Source organism: Microtus oregoni, unplaced genomic scaffold (assembly GCF_018167655.1).
Source record: "Microtus oregoni isolate MIOR12 unplaced genomic scaffold, Mior012 000004F_ref0000308, whole genome shotgun sequence".
In the NCBI taxonomy this organism is placed as follows: Eukaryota; Metazoa; Chordata; class Mammalia; order Rodentia; family Cricetidae; genus Microtus; species Microtus oregoni.
Genome location: NW_024543063.1, coordinates 43939634 through 43955646, shown reverse-complemented (window position 1 = coordinate 43955646; position 16013 = coordinate 43939634). Strand labels below are relative to the sequence as shown.

The window sequence follows — 16013 nt, the reverse complement described above, 5'->3', positions numbered from 1 at the left end:
GCATTAGCTCCTCTTCTGATTTGAGCCCATCAGTGACTAATCACACTGCCTAAGTCCGGGGTTCAACGCTAGAAACCCTGTCAAACTTGATGGGATCACTATTGGCGAGGCATGCTAAGACTTGTTATCTGAGTGTTACAGATGGGGAGACAAGGTCCAGGAAGGGCAAGGCTGACGTTCCTCACCAGTGACTCACTGCGTGGCAACACTGTACAGTGGTAAAGGCACCACCCGTCACTCTGGTGACATTCAGCACTGACGACAAAAACTGCCAAACACGGGTTATCTTTCCTAGTCACAGAACCTGTAAGCAGCAGAGATAAGACTTGGCCACGGGCTAGAGAGAGGCTTCACAGGTAAGAGCATTTGCTGCTTTTCCCAGAACTCAATCACGGGCCTCACGGATTCCTGTAACTTAAGCTCCAGGGACCTGATGTTCTCTTCTGGACTGCACACGTGCATACACCCACCCTCACATATATATACAATTAAAAATAAAATTTTACATTTTATATAAAAATTTTAATATAAAAAATTTATAAAACTTGGACCCTCTCACACTAGAGGATATTAGAAGTAACAGACAAGTTTGTGTGGACACCAGGGAATATACCACACAAAGTGGAGAACAAACTTGGAAGTATCACTTCTGCCATCCCAGCCTATGTCATGTGTCTTGTGTGACCAAGGGAATCAAGAAGTGGTGGTTCAGTCTTGGCCAGCACACTGCAAGAGCTCTGTGTGCTGCGTATAAACCAGGCTTTTAAAAATGCCCATGCCAGATGAGGAAGGCTGCAAGATGACTCTAACTTGGCTTTTACTTGGACCGAGGGGTAGCTGATCTTGCTTGATCAAAATCCACAAACTAGACGAAACCTAGTGAGGGCAGAGGTAGAGTCAATTTAGAGGCTTAAACTGGATGACAATCATCTTGTAAGTGAACACTCACCAAGTCTAAAGTCCTAGTGCCTACATTATGGAAGAGAGGCTCATCAGGGCCAGTTGGCTCCTGTGTCACCATCAGCTATAACTTAAGGAGCTGTAGCAAATCCTAAGCCAGTTTCCTCAGCAAATAACTCTCATTTCATAACTATGCTGTCTGTAGTGATTTTTGGGGAGTGTCTCACATAGCTCAGACTGGCCCCAAACTCATTATGTAGCCATGGCTGGCTTTAAACTCCTGAGCCCCCTGCCTCCACCTCCCAAAATGTGCCACTATGCCTAAGTGGCATTTCTTTAAACTTAACTAAGAACCTCCAGTGAATGAGTCTGTGTTGCTATTCCAGCAAAAGGGTATAATGGATTGGGTGTGGTCTGTGTGTTCTCCAGGGGTCCGCTGTGACTGAAGTCTTGGTCTACAGGACGGCTGCTATTTTAGGGAGGTGGATCCTATTGGGAGGCTCCTAGGTCTCTGGGAACATGCTTGCGGCAGATGGTTGTCCTGGGATTCCTGGGCAGCTCCTGGTCACTATCTACCATGTGAGCAGTCCAGAATTGACCTGATGGTGTAGCCCTAAGCCTTCAAAACTGAGCTAGGAAATAAGGTCAGTCTGGTTTAACACACCCCTCACTGATTACTAGGGTCGATTAGGTCTGTCTGGCTAAGTGGTATCCCCTTCCTTTGCCACTATTTCATGCATCTCTGAAAACAAGCCTGTTAGAACTAACTGCCAAGTAACCTCAAAACTGTGGACTAAACAAACCTCTTTCTCTTCCTTAACTGCCTGTTATAGTGACACAGGCTGACTAGTAGAAAAACATATTTTCATAAGGGGGAGAATTTCATAAAGGGTAGGTTTATGAAACCTACTCCACTGGATGGCCCTAACCCCATGCTCTTATGGGCAGTACTAACTGGACTTAGCAGGAAGTTATAAAACAAAATGGATGAGAGGGGGTGTGCTGGAGGGAGAAAATGGGGCAGACATGATCATATTTCCTTGTATCCCTGTATGAAGTACTCAATAATAAAGAAAACATTTTATCCATTGTCTTAACTCACAGCGTATAGTGTCATAAAATAGGTTTTGCATTTTGTTCTTCTTTTCCCCCTAAAAAACTAGAAAAGTCCTAAACATACTTTTAGTAAATAACCTAATTCTGCATATAATTATAGTTCTTCACAAAATATTTATAAAGCAAAGGCATGGAAAAGATACTCTATTTTATTTTATTTATTGTTGTTATTTTTTTTACAAACAATAGATTTGCTGCAACATGCTCTGGCTCATATTATTGAATTAAAAAATTTAACACATTTCAAAAATATCAAAAATACACTATAATGAGTCTTAGGACTACAATACGACAATGATTGCACAAAAACCAAAGATATGAGCCCACTGTTTGGATAACATCCACTGGCAACAGTGAGAGAAAACCCTATAGCATTTGGGAGAGGTGCATATGATTTAGATACAAGGAGCTAATGCTGATTGGCCGATCACCGAATGACAGTACAGAGCAGATGTATGTAGCTGCTTCTCTCAGTCTAGAGAGTGCTTGCCCAAGCACAGGGCAAAGTCACTACATGGAGAGAAAGATTAACCTGCCTTGGGGCTCCACCCAGAAGTAAAAAGTGACACAGACAGTTCTACAGTGATGCTGCAGACATCACCAGATGGCTTGGAGACGGATTCTTTAGTAATTGGTACATTTATCAGTAACAGCCAAGTGCTCCCCTATGGAGGTCTCTTCATTAATAATTATTGACTAGGTAGAGACGGTGAGCCTGTGGTTTCCAAGTACCTGCTTTTGCTGAAGGGCTACACAAAAAGAGGAGCACTGTTGGGTATTCAGAGGATCGGCCCAATCTGACTGCCTGGAAAACAGCACTCGTCACACACAGACTGTAATAGCACCCAGAGATTACCAGCTGCTTAGGCGGGCTCTTCTGCACAGCACAGAAACCAGTTCACTGATTATTGCACGTGTACGCTCCACAGTAGTGTAATCAAGCCTTGCTTGTGTCAGGAGTAGTCTGCGCAATGACTGGACTCCAGAGCGGCACCAGAACTTTATTTCAGGTCAGCATTGGGATTTTCAGCTGTCTGTCCACTGGGTTAAAAACAATACTTTGACTGGAGGGCACAGACATTCTCCCTTGCAGGGAGCCTCCTGAACTGCACCTACAGCCCAGTGCTCTTCCTTCAGAAACCCTGTTTTGTTTTGAGGAAGAGACTCATGCATACCAGACTGGATTTGAACTCTCTCTGTAGCCAAGGACAACCCTGAGTTCCTGATCCTCTTGCTTTCACCTCCCAAGTGAGGGTTTGCAATTGCACACCACTGTCCCACCACACCTGGCCCCACAACGTCTCTTAAATGAATTAAATGGGAGATGCAGGCAGAGACTCAGGAATCATACAGAGGGTGGGTTCCCTGTAAGAGGTAACTGGTACTCTGGCCACCTGGAGAACACACACTCTAGGTAAGAAGAAGGGGTCTTACTCACCTGACAGCCTATCCAGGTAACAACATCAGCCAATCACCTCACAGCCACGGGAGGTGTGTATTATGTTTTAGGGATTGGGCTATGGCCTTTGAACCCTGTTTTTAATACAGAGTAATGACAGGACATGAAAGAAAGGCAATTACAAAAACAGAACCATTGGTTTTGGTTTGGCCTATACTGAGATTTCTCAACACAAACTAAGGAATCCTGAAAACTCCACCACAAAAGACAGTGGAACTGCAGAGTTCTGCTAACCCAAAAGCAAGGATGTTCATGTCTGTCAAGGTCATTTCAGGCCTGGGTTTTGAGGTGACATTAGTGAATGGGGTGATAAGCAAACAGAAGACAAGGAAACAACTCACATATAAAGACACTTTTTCTAAGACTATGCTACTGAAGTGCTATTTTTTTCAAATAACTGATTTCTCAACATCACTGCTGTTCTACAGTTCAAAAGATCTGCAGAGGAGGCTACCTTACGTCATCTGTACCATGTGTTTCTCCTTCACTCTCATTCTCCCATATAAAAATAAGGTGGCAACAGTTTCTCGTTTCACTAACACACCTAGACTCTGCACAAGCTACTGTGTCCCCCCCCACCCCCAATCAAAGACCTGAGTTCTAACATTTTCCAGTAACTGACAGTAGTTTGACAGAGGAAGTTAAGTGTTCCTGATGACTTGGGACTAAACATTAGGTACCACTAGAGTGATACAGCATCTCCCCCACCCGAGTGTAACCCTCTGGTGTGCACATGAGAGCAGGGCACAGGGCCTCTGGAGACAGAGTACCTGTGAAAGATCATCTGTTCTTTAGTATTGCTTTAAACAAAAACTTCCTCTCCAAACATAAAAGAAAAATACATGCTTTCAATCTTATATTTAACAATTTGTTTCTGATAAAGCAAATTAAAGATTGTTCCAATCTATTTTTTAGTTATGTAATAATCTAAAACTTCACAGCACATTTTCCATTGAGTAAAATCAAGCAATCCCAAAATTTGTATCAATAAAAAGGAATTAGTTTCCTATGTAAACCTAACAGAAAAAGCAACAGAAATATACAAAAAGCTGTAATTTGCTATGGTTATGTGGAATATGAAAAAAATGACAGGTTTTCTGTATGCTTAGCAATTTCTGAGTTGAACAGTCTTTCTTACCCTGGTGTTGAGTACTCTGAACCATGTCAGTGGAATCAGCAGTATTCAGAAGGGTCACACAGTGTCAAACACTCCAGGGTGAGTGTTCAAGTCACTACCACCATTCTAGAAAAACATCCTGCTCTTGAGAGAGGAACCAGTCTAACCTGTGAACTTGTCTACCCTTATGTTCCTAGTTGGTCGTCAGTCTACTTGTCAAGAGCTGTCCGCCCACTCTCACATTTAGGAAAGGAAGCCAATCCATAGTAGCTGCCTTGGGATCCTAGTTCCAAGTAGGGATCAGCTCATTCAGGGCTGAGTCTCTTTGATTTGGGAGAAGGAGTCTTAGTTCTCACTCCTTCCCCATCTTCCTCTACAGAATAAAATCCTCCCACCCCAAGTTTCTCAGTTTTCATAGTCTGACATTCAATAGATTAATTTCCACGATCCTTCCAAGTACCCCCAAAGGAGGCTCCGCCCTCAATTACCTCACCTATGGACAAGGGAACTGGGCTGCCGCTAAGAAGATTGGCTCGAGTGCAGATTCAAAAAAAAGATTCACAGTCAATGAAAAGTGCTCTCGTTACGTAACATTACATACATAAATTACCTGCTTGATTGGTTCTGTATCTCCAGTAGACATCATTTTGATAGGCTATATTCTCCTAGAGAATGAAAAGCCATGTGACTAGTCACATCACACCCCCTAGTTAGTCTGAGACATAAGGTGACTTCTCTGTTACAGAGACCCATCAGCAGCAATTAGTAAAGGGAATCAACCTTCAGTTACTTTCTCCACAGAAACAGTCCTTTTCCTGCCCAGGCAGGCAAATTCTCAAATGATCCTAGGAGAGGAAAGGTTAATGGCAGGTGGCAGGACTGACACAGAATAGCATCTGCTGTCTCCCAGCAATGCCGGGAATCCAATGATGGTTCAACGTGAAGCTTAACACTGATGTCGGTACCAGCTCATCCAGAACCAGACCCTGATAGTGCTCAACTTTTTGGCTCCAAATTCTACTCCACACATCTATGGTTTGAAACACTGAAGCAAAGCATCTCCTGAAGGTCCCTTCCCCAATATACCACATAGCCCTCCCTCATGCTGTGCCCTTGGGGCAGAATCACAGCGCTGTATCAAACTCCTCCAGAGGCTCAGTCCGGTCCTCTTCACTGGGCTCGGGCTCAGGCCTGTTCTCCTGGTGCTGCTTCATCTGCTCCTTCACTTCTTCTTCCAGGTCACGAGGTACAACAAATTGATCCTCTGGTTCCAGCTGAGTAGGGGCAGCAAAATAGCCAGTTTTCCTTTTGGGTGCTTCTGTAGCCACCTCAATGAGGTTCAGGCTGTCTTCTAGGGGCACAATGGAGCCATTGGAGAGTTTCTTTCCATATAGGCAGGAAGTGGAGGGAGACTTCTGTAACTCCATCTTGTCTTTGTTCATTGGCAAAAGTATACCACTATTCACACTGTTCTGTCTTCGGATCCCCAAAACCAAGCCTCTAGCATGTTCCTCTGGACACGGGGTGGAGTTCTTGGGGAGAGCAGGGGAGCTCTCGAGTTCTCGCCCTCGGCAGCAGTGGATGTCCACCTCCACCTCCACCCTGCTGCCGTTGCTTATGACCCCTTCAACAGGCTGCTCATCATCACTGTCCAGTCCATTGTCGGACTGATTGCTGGAAAAGGTAGCACAAGAAGGCTGGCGCTGGAAAACTCCTGAAGTGGGTACTGGATGCAGACTGCAGCGCCTCTCTGGCCTTGGAAGCAAGCTTGCCTCCAGGCCCACAGTGTTATGCTCATCAGAAGCAGTAGAGCCCACTTCACTGCTCACCTCTGAGGTGGACATCTCGCTGCTGAACTCTGAGGCAATCCCACTACTAGAGGAGGGAGTGGTTGGCTTGGGGGCATCCTTAATGGTGGCAGTTGAAGCAAATCCCACAGGACCTGGAAGAGTGAGTCCATTCATTTCACAGGTGCAGCCTTCCTCACCAATGTTCAAGTAAACCACCATTGCCCCCACGTTGTCCTGACAACCATAGCTCTGTGCTAATGTGCACAGCTTCTTAGCAGCAGCTAATGGGTCTTGAACATGTCGCACTGCATTGACAGCTTCTAAATATGACAAGTGTTCCCATAGTGCTTTGTTCCCCAAAATCAGCAATTCATCTTGAATGGTAAGTGGAGTGGAAGATATGTGGGGTTTGGGGAGGATCCATGGGTAGAGGTATGTACATCCCAGCATCCGGGTACAGCAGGTTACCCCATTCACCTTGTTGTCCTAGAAGTGAGAAAAACACAAATTCTAAGAAAACACAAATGCTAGAAAGAAAGCACTAGTGATATGCAACTTGGTCTTTTTCTAAGTCACAATGTTTAGGGAGAAAATGGGGGCTGGCATGGGCTTTTGAAACCTCAAAGCCCACCCTCGATGATACATTATCTCCAGCAAGGCCACACTTACTCCAATAAGGTCACACTTCCTAACCCTCCTCAAACAGATGCTGAAGCATTAAACAAGTACCAATTGAGCCTAAAAAGAAGAGTCTGAATCTCAACCTCTTTGTTGAGACTGTGACCAGAATGAATGGATTCAACAAGTACCTGGGTGAGTCTAAACCAAGAGAAAAAGGAATTGCCCTGGTTGCAAATGGAATGGTCATATACTGGACACTTTTTTCATATTGATACCTTTTCATGAAAAACAAACACAATCTCTAACATTACTAACATGTTGATTTCATGGCTGCAGTCATTTTCTGGGTGAAGCAAGGACTATGGGTTTACACTTAGAAGAATTTGTCACAAATGCTAAACTTTATTTTCTTCATATAAAATAGAAATAAAAGTACTTCCTTCGTGAGGGTTAAAATTATAAATACACAGTACTTGGAAAATAACATGTCTGTGATTAAAATAAACATAAAGCATTTTACAATTTCTAGAGCCTAAAAAAAATTCTATACATTGTCTATAAGAAGATTATTCTGTGCAGGCAATGGTGGTAAATGCCTTTAATCCAGCACTCGGGAGGCAGAGGAGGATCTCTCTGAGTTTACACACAATCACACACACACACAATATATATATATATAATAGGGGCAGAAAGATTTTTAAGAGCCAGAAGCCCACTACAACATCTGCTGGGAGGTAATGTCTTCTATATATGACAAGAACAACAAATTCATGAACTCTGAAAAACATGGCTCCCTAAACAAGACCTGCACAATGACAACACCAAGTGACACACCAATGTGGACGGAGAAAATCTCATGAGGCCCTACCACTAAATGATGAAGCGCTACAAGCAACTAATGGCTGCTGAGAGGAGGACCTGAGTCTTCTTCAGGTATGGCTCCCAGAAAGGTTATTTAAGACCAAGTGGTCAGCCCTAAACACACACATGCATACATGAGCAACATCAAATGGACCTATCAGTCTGCATGTGTGTGTTTGTGTGTGTATAGAATAACTGAAGAAGAGGGCATGAATTTGAGAGGGAGTGGAGGGAATACAGAAAGAGTTAGAGGGGGAGAAAAAGGGTTCAAAATAATATATAATACCCATGTATGAAATTCTCAAAAAATTAAAAATATAAAGATTCAGAAAAAAATTAATTACAAAGCAAACAAAAAAAGACTCAAAAAGCTTATGCTTTCTCAAAATTAATTCAAAATAAACCACAGATTCAAATTTAACAGACAAGGCAACAAGGTTTCTAGAAGATAAAACAGACAAAAGCATGAATAACCTTGGGTTTGTCAATATAGTTCTTGATTTAACACTATGAAACAAAAACCAGGCAGAATTTCAGTCATTAAAACTACTCAGGTGTGATAGATGGCTCAGCAGGTAAAGACACTCATCTGCTGTGCAAGCCTGAAGCCGTGAGTTAGATCCCTGGGACTCACATAAAGGGGAAAGGAAAGAACTAACTCCAGAAAGTAGTTCTCTGCCCTCCACTTGTGGGCTGTGACTGTGTGCCCCTCCCAGTTCCCATCATGCATACACACATAATAATAGATAAATGGAAAAAAACTAAAAACCCTTTTCTTCTAAAGCAGTGGTTCTCAACCTTGTTAAAGCTTTAACACCTTTGTGTTGTGGGAACCCCCCATCATAAAATTATTCTCATTGCTACTCTTCGTAACTGTAATTTTGCTACTGTTATGAATCATAATGTAGATATCTGTGTTTTCTGGTGGTCTCTGGTGACCCCTAAGAAAGGGTTGTTTGACCCAAAGGGATCTCAGCCCACAAGTTGAGAACCATTTGCTAAAGGTACCATTAGGAAAGAAAAGCCACAGACTGAAAAATATTTTCTGAGCACATATCTAATAAAAGACTTCTTTCTAAAACATACAAAGAAATCTCTTGACACATGCCTTTAATCCCAGCACTCAAGAAGCAGGTGGCTCTCTACGAGTTCAAGACCAGCCCGGTCTACAGAGTGAGTTCTATAACAGCCAGGGGTATAGAGAGAAACCATGTCGTGAAAAACTAAACAACAACAAAAAAAAAAAAGGAAAGGAAGAAAAGGAAGGAGAAAGAAAGAAAAATCTCCTAACACTCAGCCATAAACAAAATATCAACCCCATTTAAAATGGGCACAAGACATGCATTCTCTTTGCAGTAAACAATGTTCACATATAACTGCTAATTTCAGAAGCAAAAGTTATGCTAATTTCTAGGAGAAGAAAAACTACAAAATAGCTGCTTGACACTTCCTCATAGAGAAACAACAGGAGCACGGTGAACTGTGTGCAGTAAGTACAGGCACGGTACTGAGATGACAGCTCAGCAGGTCTTCCTGCTGAGAATAACAAAGCCTGACGCCCTAGGGCCTCACTAAGGTGACCACAACCTTCACATTACCTGCCAGCCACTCATCACTAACTAGAACTTTTCACTTTTGCTTTGTGCTAGTCACTAACAGCTCAGTGGATTTTATTTTATTTTATTCTGAGACAGGGTCTCACTGTGTCATCCTTGCTGTCCAGAACTCCCTGTGTAGACCAGTTTGGCCTTGAACTCACAGATTCACCTATCTCTCCCTTCCTCCCCAGGAGCTGGGAGTGAAGGCACCACACTAGCCTACAGAGTTTCTTTTAATGCTGTTACTGAAGCCACACGAACTGAAACTTTATCAGGGGCTGAACACAATTTATAAGTCATCTGGGGAGGAGACGTGACTGGCCGAGAGCAAGATGTACCTCTGTTATGATGGCTTTCTGATCCTTCACCCTCTGTGCCTCCTCTGGGTCCTGCTCCAGGCTGAAGATTTTAGAAAGTGACACTGGCTTCCCACCTCGGCACAGGACCGCTTGGCATGTGCCAACGTTGGCTACAGTCAAGCTAAAACTACTTGTTGGGTCAGCAGTGTCAGGTCGGATGTAGCACAGGAGAGCAGAGGAACCCAGCTTCTGGCCAGCCATTCCTAATTTCCTGTGTAGAAAGAGAAGAAAAAAAGACATGGCAGCTAGTTTCAGAGAAAAAAAAGTAGTCGTTTCTAGCCACGGCAAACCCCTAACCCTCATCCACCCAGGGCAGACTTGCTATGGGTGCTGGTAGTGGTGGTGGTGGTGGTGATGGTCAAGAACATAGCACTCTCAGCTGACTAAGACTTTAAAGGGGGTTGTATATGGCACAAACGGGGGCATCCTTCTACACTGTTTCTGTGTCTGATCCAAGACTCCCCATTCAGGAGCTTTTAGACTTCAGCACATCAGGTGCATGTGGAGGGCCTGATCACGGTTAGAGCAGAATGCTGGGCCTGGCCCCACCCTAGAGCTTATGCTTTGGGGTCGAGAGGCTGTCCATGTCTAACAAATGTCTAGTAAGAACACTGAGAAAGCTGGTCCTGGAAAAACACTTTGAGAAGGAGAGAGAGGCCATGACTCGCCTTGCATTTCCTCCACATACATGGCATTCGTGTGACTGCAACCTGGAGGCAATACTAATAATACACAGCAGACATCACCAGAAGAATCTAGTTTCAAATTTCCTTTTCTTATTTGTTGACTGTAGAGGCCCAGCAAATTCTTTCTCTAAGAAATAAAACTGATAAAATCCCTACCTATTTAGTTTGTTTTGAAAGATAAGGATGAAAACTATGTAGTACAGTACTCAGTACTTGGCAGGTTCAAACTTACAGCTCCCTTTTACAAACTTTTTCTGTCAAGTCTCTAGCTCAATACTACAGAAAAACTGACTCCTTTACCAACAGCCTGCTTCTTAACACAAGATACAACCAGCCCCAGCTCCAGGCTGCTCTGCTCTGTAAACTAGTCAAGTTTACAACCTCAGCACTCTGCATCCTTTAGGCTCTCTACCTGAAGTGCAAGGCAGATTTTCAGGAGTTGGGAAGTGAGGTTTTTGCTTTTAAGTGGCTCAGGTGTTAAGGAGAGAAGAGTTAAATAAATCCCAATAATAAATTTTCTAACACATAAACCTAACAAGTGCCTGTTGGTCTCCTGTAGGTCATCAGCTAACTCTGGAAAATCTTAGGAAAGCACACAGCCTTCTTACCCTAAATGTTCACATACATTCAGACATATAACCTTTAGCATACATGTGCTGGCCTTCCCAGATCCATAACAAAAGTGGGCAGATGACTCCATAGATTCTTTACCACACTCTGCTGATACCAAAAGAATGTGGCACAGGAAGATACAACATCTGTCTTTGATCTTGCATCTATAAGCAATGACCTTCAACTTCTGAGATTCACTTTCTATAAGGAAAGTGAAGTTAGGGATTAGTCAACCCACCTGCTTACCTGTGAGATACCAAGAAGGTATTGGCCATGAAAACTGTGTCATTTGTTGAGTGCTGTATTTCTTCCAAAAGCACATCTGCCATTGTACACTGCAGCAGACGAGGGAGCTCCTCATTCCGGTCCCCATCAAACATGCCATACACAGCTCCTACCCCCTCTGCAAAGTTATCCATAGCCAAAGCAGACACACACAGTCTGAAAAAAAGAAGATGAGGAACATAATCACTTCTTCAGTGAATGTTACTAGGAGGTTACTAGACAAGATAGGCAGCATCTGACAGAGACAGCATCATAAGGAAAGGCGATTCGGTCATAGTCACGGGCTGGTAATGGTGAATAAGAACTCATTTTATAGTTAGGTGGTGATGATGGCGCACGCCTTTAATCCCAGCACTCAGGAGGCAGAGACAGGCAGATGCTTGAGTTCGAGGCCAGCCTGGTCTACAGATTGAGTTCTAGAACAGTCAAAAGCTACACAGAGAAACCCTGCCTTGAAAAACAAAACAAAAAGAAGTATTTTTGTCAATGCCCTTCAGTCAAAGAGCAGCAGAGCACACCTGCCAATGAAGCTGGTTTATGCTCCTAGTCCTAAGGAAGAATGCTCACCACAGAACCCAACTTAGTATAGGAGGTGGGCTTTGGCTGGGCCATTCTGAGGAAAGTCTGTGTACAGGAGCAAAGGGCCATCTCAGATAGGGGCAATCGGAATTCAGTCCATTTATATGGCTGGGCCTTGCAATAAATTTCACTCATAGGAAAGGAAATTTCATCAGAAAACCTTAGAGATGTTTAGTGCTTTGTTTACTGCATTCCATTTTTTCTTTCTTTATCATGGTTTTAGAAGAATCTTATCTCATGTTGGAGTTCTGAGACTTATGTTTGGAAGACAGACAGAACATGGTTTAGCTGTGAAAACAGAGCAGGCCTAAGGTGTCAAAGGCTGCCTTTTTTCTTGCCAGTCTCCAGAGCCAATATACTCACTTATTTCTCTGCCCTGCCATCTCAGCCAGTCCATGGCTCCAGAAGGTTGATGAAACTGTAGAATCTGTGGTTGGCAAAGGCTTCTGGTCAATTTTCAGGGTTGTGATATGGCTGTGGAAGGTGAATAAGGGAAAATTAAAACATATTCTCTTTTGTATTTTATAAGAACTACCAAAACAATAGTATTTTTAGAAAATAAACTTTTTTACTTATTTTTACTTAAAAATTTCCACCTCCTCCCCTCCTCCCTCCCATCCCCTCCCCCTCCCTCTCCAGTCCAAAGAGCAGTCAGAGTTCCCTGCCCTGTGGGAAGTCCAAGGTCTTTGACAGACTGAGATGCATTTCCAGAGACTGAATGAAAGTAGGATGATGAATCTGTGGCTTTGATGTAGGAGAATAAAAAGTGGTAGGGAAAACAGATGCTGAGTTTAGTTTCAACTTATGCATCACAAAGATCTCTAGGCTTCTACCAAGTGTTTTCTTATTTTAAGCAATATACAGAGATCTTAAAACAATATATAGGTATTATTGCTTAGATGTTACAATGTAACCTGTACCACCAGACATGTATGCAAAATAATTTAGTGTGTAGCTCAGTAGAAATGAATCAAAGAGAACAACCTAGGAGTGTTCTGGCCTAATCCATCTATTCCTTTAATTAACTGAGATTTCCATAGTCCAAAGATAATCCACCGATGGCTGAAACATAGGGATTTGATTCCAGATTTTTTTTCCTACCTAAACATGTCCAAAGTCTTGTGTTCCAAAACCAGATTTGTATTTCCTGTCAGATCAAGGTCTTGCAATGTAGCAGGCAGAGCCTCTGGAATGAGTATTTCTGTCAAGTCATTGCAACTCAGGTCTACAAACTGAGAAGGAATACAGAAATCAAAGGTGAACACATTATGTTACGATCTTTTCTAAACACTCAACCTTCTCGCCTATAGCCTCAAATGGGAACTTAATTTCTTTCCAAGAACAAATTAAGTATATCAGATTTTAAACTGAGTATATGAAAAGAGAACAACACTCATTCCTTATGTATAAACAAAAGGGGAGATTTAACCATATTCATGGACAGCACTTATTAGCTTTGCAAAGCTATCAAAGCTATAAAAGATGTCTGGTCATATTCTTTAAGTAGTAGTTTTGTCAATATTCTTCAGCCAAAGACCTCTAGGGTACACCAGTGGTTAAAGCTGGTTGGTTTTCTTTGCAGTAATATAGAATGCTCCCCATGGAAGCCTTCAGTGTACAGGGAAGAGAATGTGGGAAGGAACCTAGTACAGAATTAGGGCTTTGGCTGGGCCATTTGACGAAGAGTACCCAATTGTAGCATAAGGCAACACAGTTATACAGTACAGTCTCTCAATGGAGCTTACTGGTGGAGAAGAGAAATTAGCTCAAGACAAAGTCTTGAGAGAGGAGGCAGTCTCATTCACACTCCTTAAACCTTTCTTACAAGAAAGACACCTCACTCCCACCCTTTCCATTCTGCAGGGAGGGTGTCAGGCTAGCTCATGCACATACCTGGATCTGAGGCAGCTGCAGAATCTCCGGGAAAATACTAATGTTGTTGGCATGTGCAACAAGGGTGTGTAGTCTTTTGCAGTTTGCTATAGTTGTGGGAATGGCTTTAAGCTTGTTCCCACTTAGGTTCAGTTCTTCCAATTGCTCCAATTTATTTAGTTTGCTGGGGAAAAAAAAAAACATCAAAACACCATTCTGCATCAGGAAAGAGCAGCTGCCAAGTGGTGACTATTGTATAACAACCAGAGTAAAGACAACTTGATTCACTGTAGAAAACCCTGAGAGAAGGAGCCACGTGGTTTACCATCACGAACAAGCCTGCTATTTGTCACCATGACCTCCTAGCATTCGGTGTTTCAAGGCTGGCACTGCCCTTGCTTTCCTTATAGATGTGGGCATGAGGGTCTGTCTGACTTACTGAACTCCCTGAGGAGTATGGCCTATTGTTGAGAGAGAAGTGTCAGTCTTAGCTGCAGCACTAACTAGTATGCAAAACCCTAGGTAAGCAAATGCCAGTGGGCCTTATCTGAAGAAGGAGAATTAAGATTCCTTTCAGTTTTAGACTTCTACAGGTACTGAGTGGTAGCAACTCCCCACCACTACCACCAAATTCTTGTACACACAGCACTCTGCTTGGGACAAGATAACTATTTACACTACTCTGATACTGAGCAAAGCCTTTTACATGCTAAGCAAAATATCTTGTCTGACAGTGACAAATTCCTCTAATTTCTTTGGAAACAATAAATGTGAAGAAAATTTGGGATACAGATCACAAATAATACTAGCAATCTGAAAGATATACTATTTTAATTTCACTTCACTTCCTACCAGATTTCTCAAAATGGATTTTAGATTTTTTTCTTAAACAAATATTTGTATTTGCCTGCATGTATATTACACAGGTGCCAGGTGTCCATGGAGGCCAGAAGAGGGCATCAGGTCTTCTGGAGCTGGAGTTGTCGGTGGCTGCAGCTGTGAGCTGCCATGCACATGCTAGAAACCAAACCCTGGTCCTCTGCTCTCAACTACTGAGCATCTCTTCCAGTCCCTCAAATGAGGACTTCAAGTGAACTTTCCATCTTACCTTTCTAACAGATCAGTTTTTACTGCTGGAAAATTCATACTTTTCAAATACACATCCCTACAAGACACACACCTATATACACACAATAGAAAACTCATTTTTAATAAGTAAGCTTAGAAAATTATTATTATTTTTTTTTTGCCTGCATGTGTCCCTGCAGGCCAGAAGTTGGCACCAGATTTTATTACAAATGGTTGTGAGCCACCATGTGGTTGCTGGGAATTGAACTCAGGACCTGTGGAAGAACAATCAGTGCTCTTAACCACTGAGCCATCTCTCCAGCCCCCAGAAAATTATTTTCTTTTGTACTATGATAGTAAATGTACACTCAAGGAAACTGGAAAATAAAGACAAATAGAATATTTGTGTGTGTACACAACTATAAGTACATGTGCTAGTGAATATACACTTGTGTGTGTGCACAAATAGAAGCTAGGAGTCGACACTGGGTATCTTTTGGTTTGGGGGTTGTTTATTTGGAGACAGGTTTCCACTAACCTGAAGCTCACTTACTTGCTAGACTGACTGGCCCGCAAGCTCCAGAGGTCCTTCTGTCTCTACTTCTCAGGGCGAGGATTACAGGTATGTGCTACCACAGCTAGTTTTTTGTGTGGGTTCTGGGAATCTGAACTTAGGTCAAGTTTGTACAACAAGCACTTTACCACCTGGACCATCTCACCAACTCCTCCAAAATCTTTTAATCCAACTACTATACATAATCACATAATAAATACTCTGTGACAAGATGCTGGATTTACAGAGTTAGGTGTGATGACAAATACCTATAAATGGTAGGCTAACACTGTATTATGAGCTTGAGCCCACTTGGACTCCATAGTGACACATGTCTTTTAAAACTAAAAGTTGTATGTTTTTCTTTGGATTCACCTTCTTATTTAGCTTCTCTAGGATTGCGAATTATAGGCTCAATGTCCTATATTTATGGCTAAAAACCAATTATGAGTGAGTACATCCCATGTTCATCTTTTTGGGTCTGGGTTACTTCACTCAGGATATTGCCTTCTTAGTTTTAAATTTTATTTCAAATGT

At 42.6% G+C, this 16013-nt stretch overlaps 1 protein-coding gene across 1 annotated transcript in view; it reads right to left on the bottom strand.

Annotated features, from left to right (window-relative positions):
• Positions 1 to 2177: 2177 nt before the first annotated feature.
• The window catches only part of Phlpp2 (PH domain and leucine rich repeat protein phosphatase 2), a 77772-nt gene continuing 63936 nt past the window's right edge, over positions 2178 to 16013 (bottom strand). The window contains exons 14-19 of the mRNA XM_041649856.1: positions 13877 to 14039; positions 13085 to 13215; positions 12347 to 12457; positions 11366 to 11560; positions 9801 to 10032; positions 2178 to 6868 (exon numbers count right to left, since the gene is read on the bottom strand). Coding sequence (XP_041505790.1) covers positions 5717 to 6868; positions 9801 to 10032; positions 11366 to 11560; positions 12347 to 12457; positions 13085 to 13215; positions 13877 to 14039 — 1984 coding nt within the window. The 3' untranslated portion in view covers positions 2178 to 5716. The remainder of the gene's footprint in view (positions 6869 to 9800; positions 10033 to 11365; positions 11561 to 12346; positions 12458 to 13084; positions 13216 to 13876; positions 14040 to 16013) is intronic.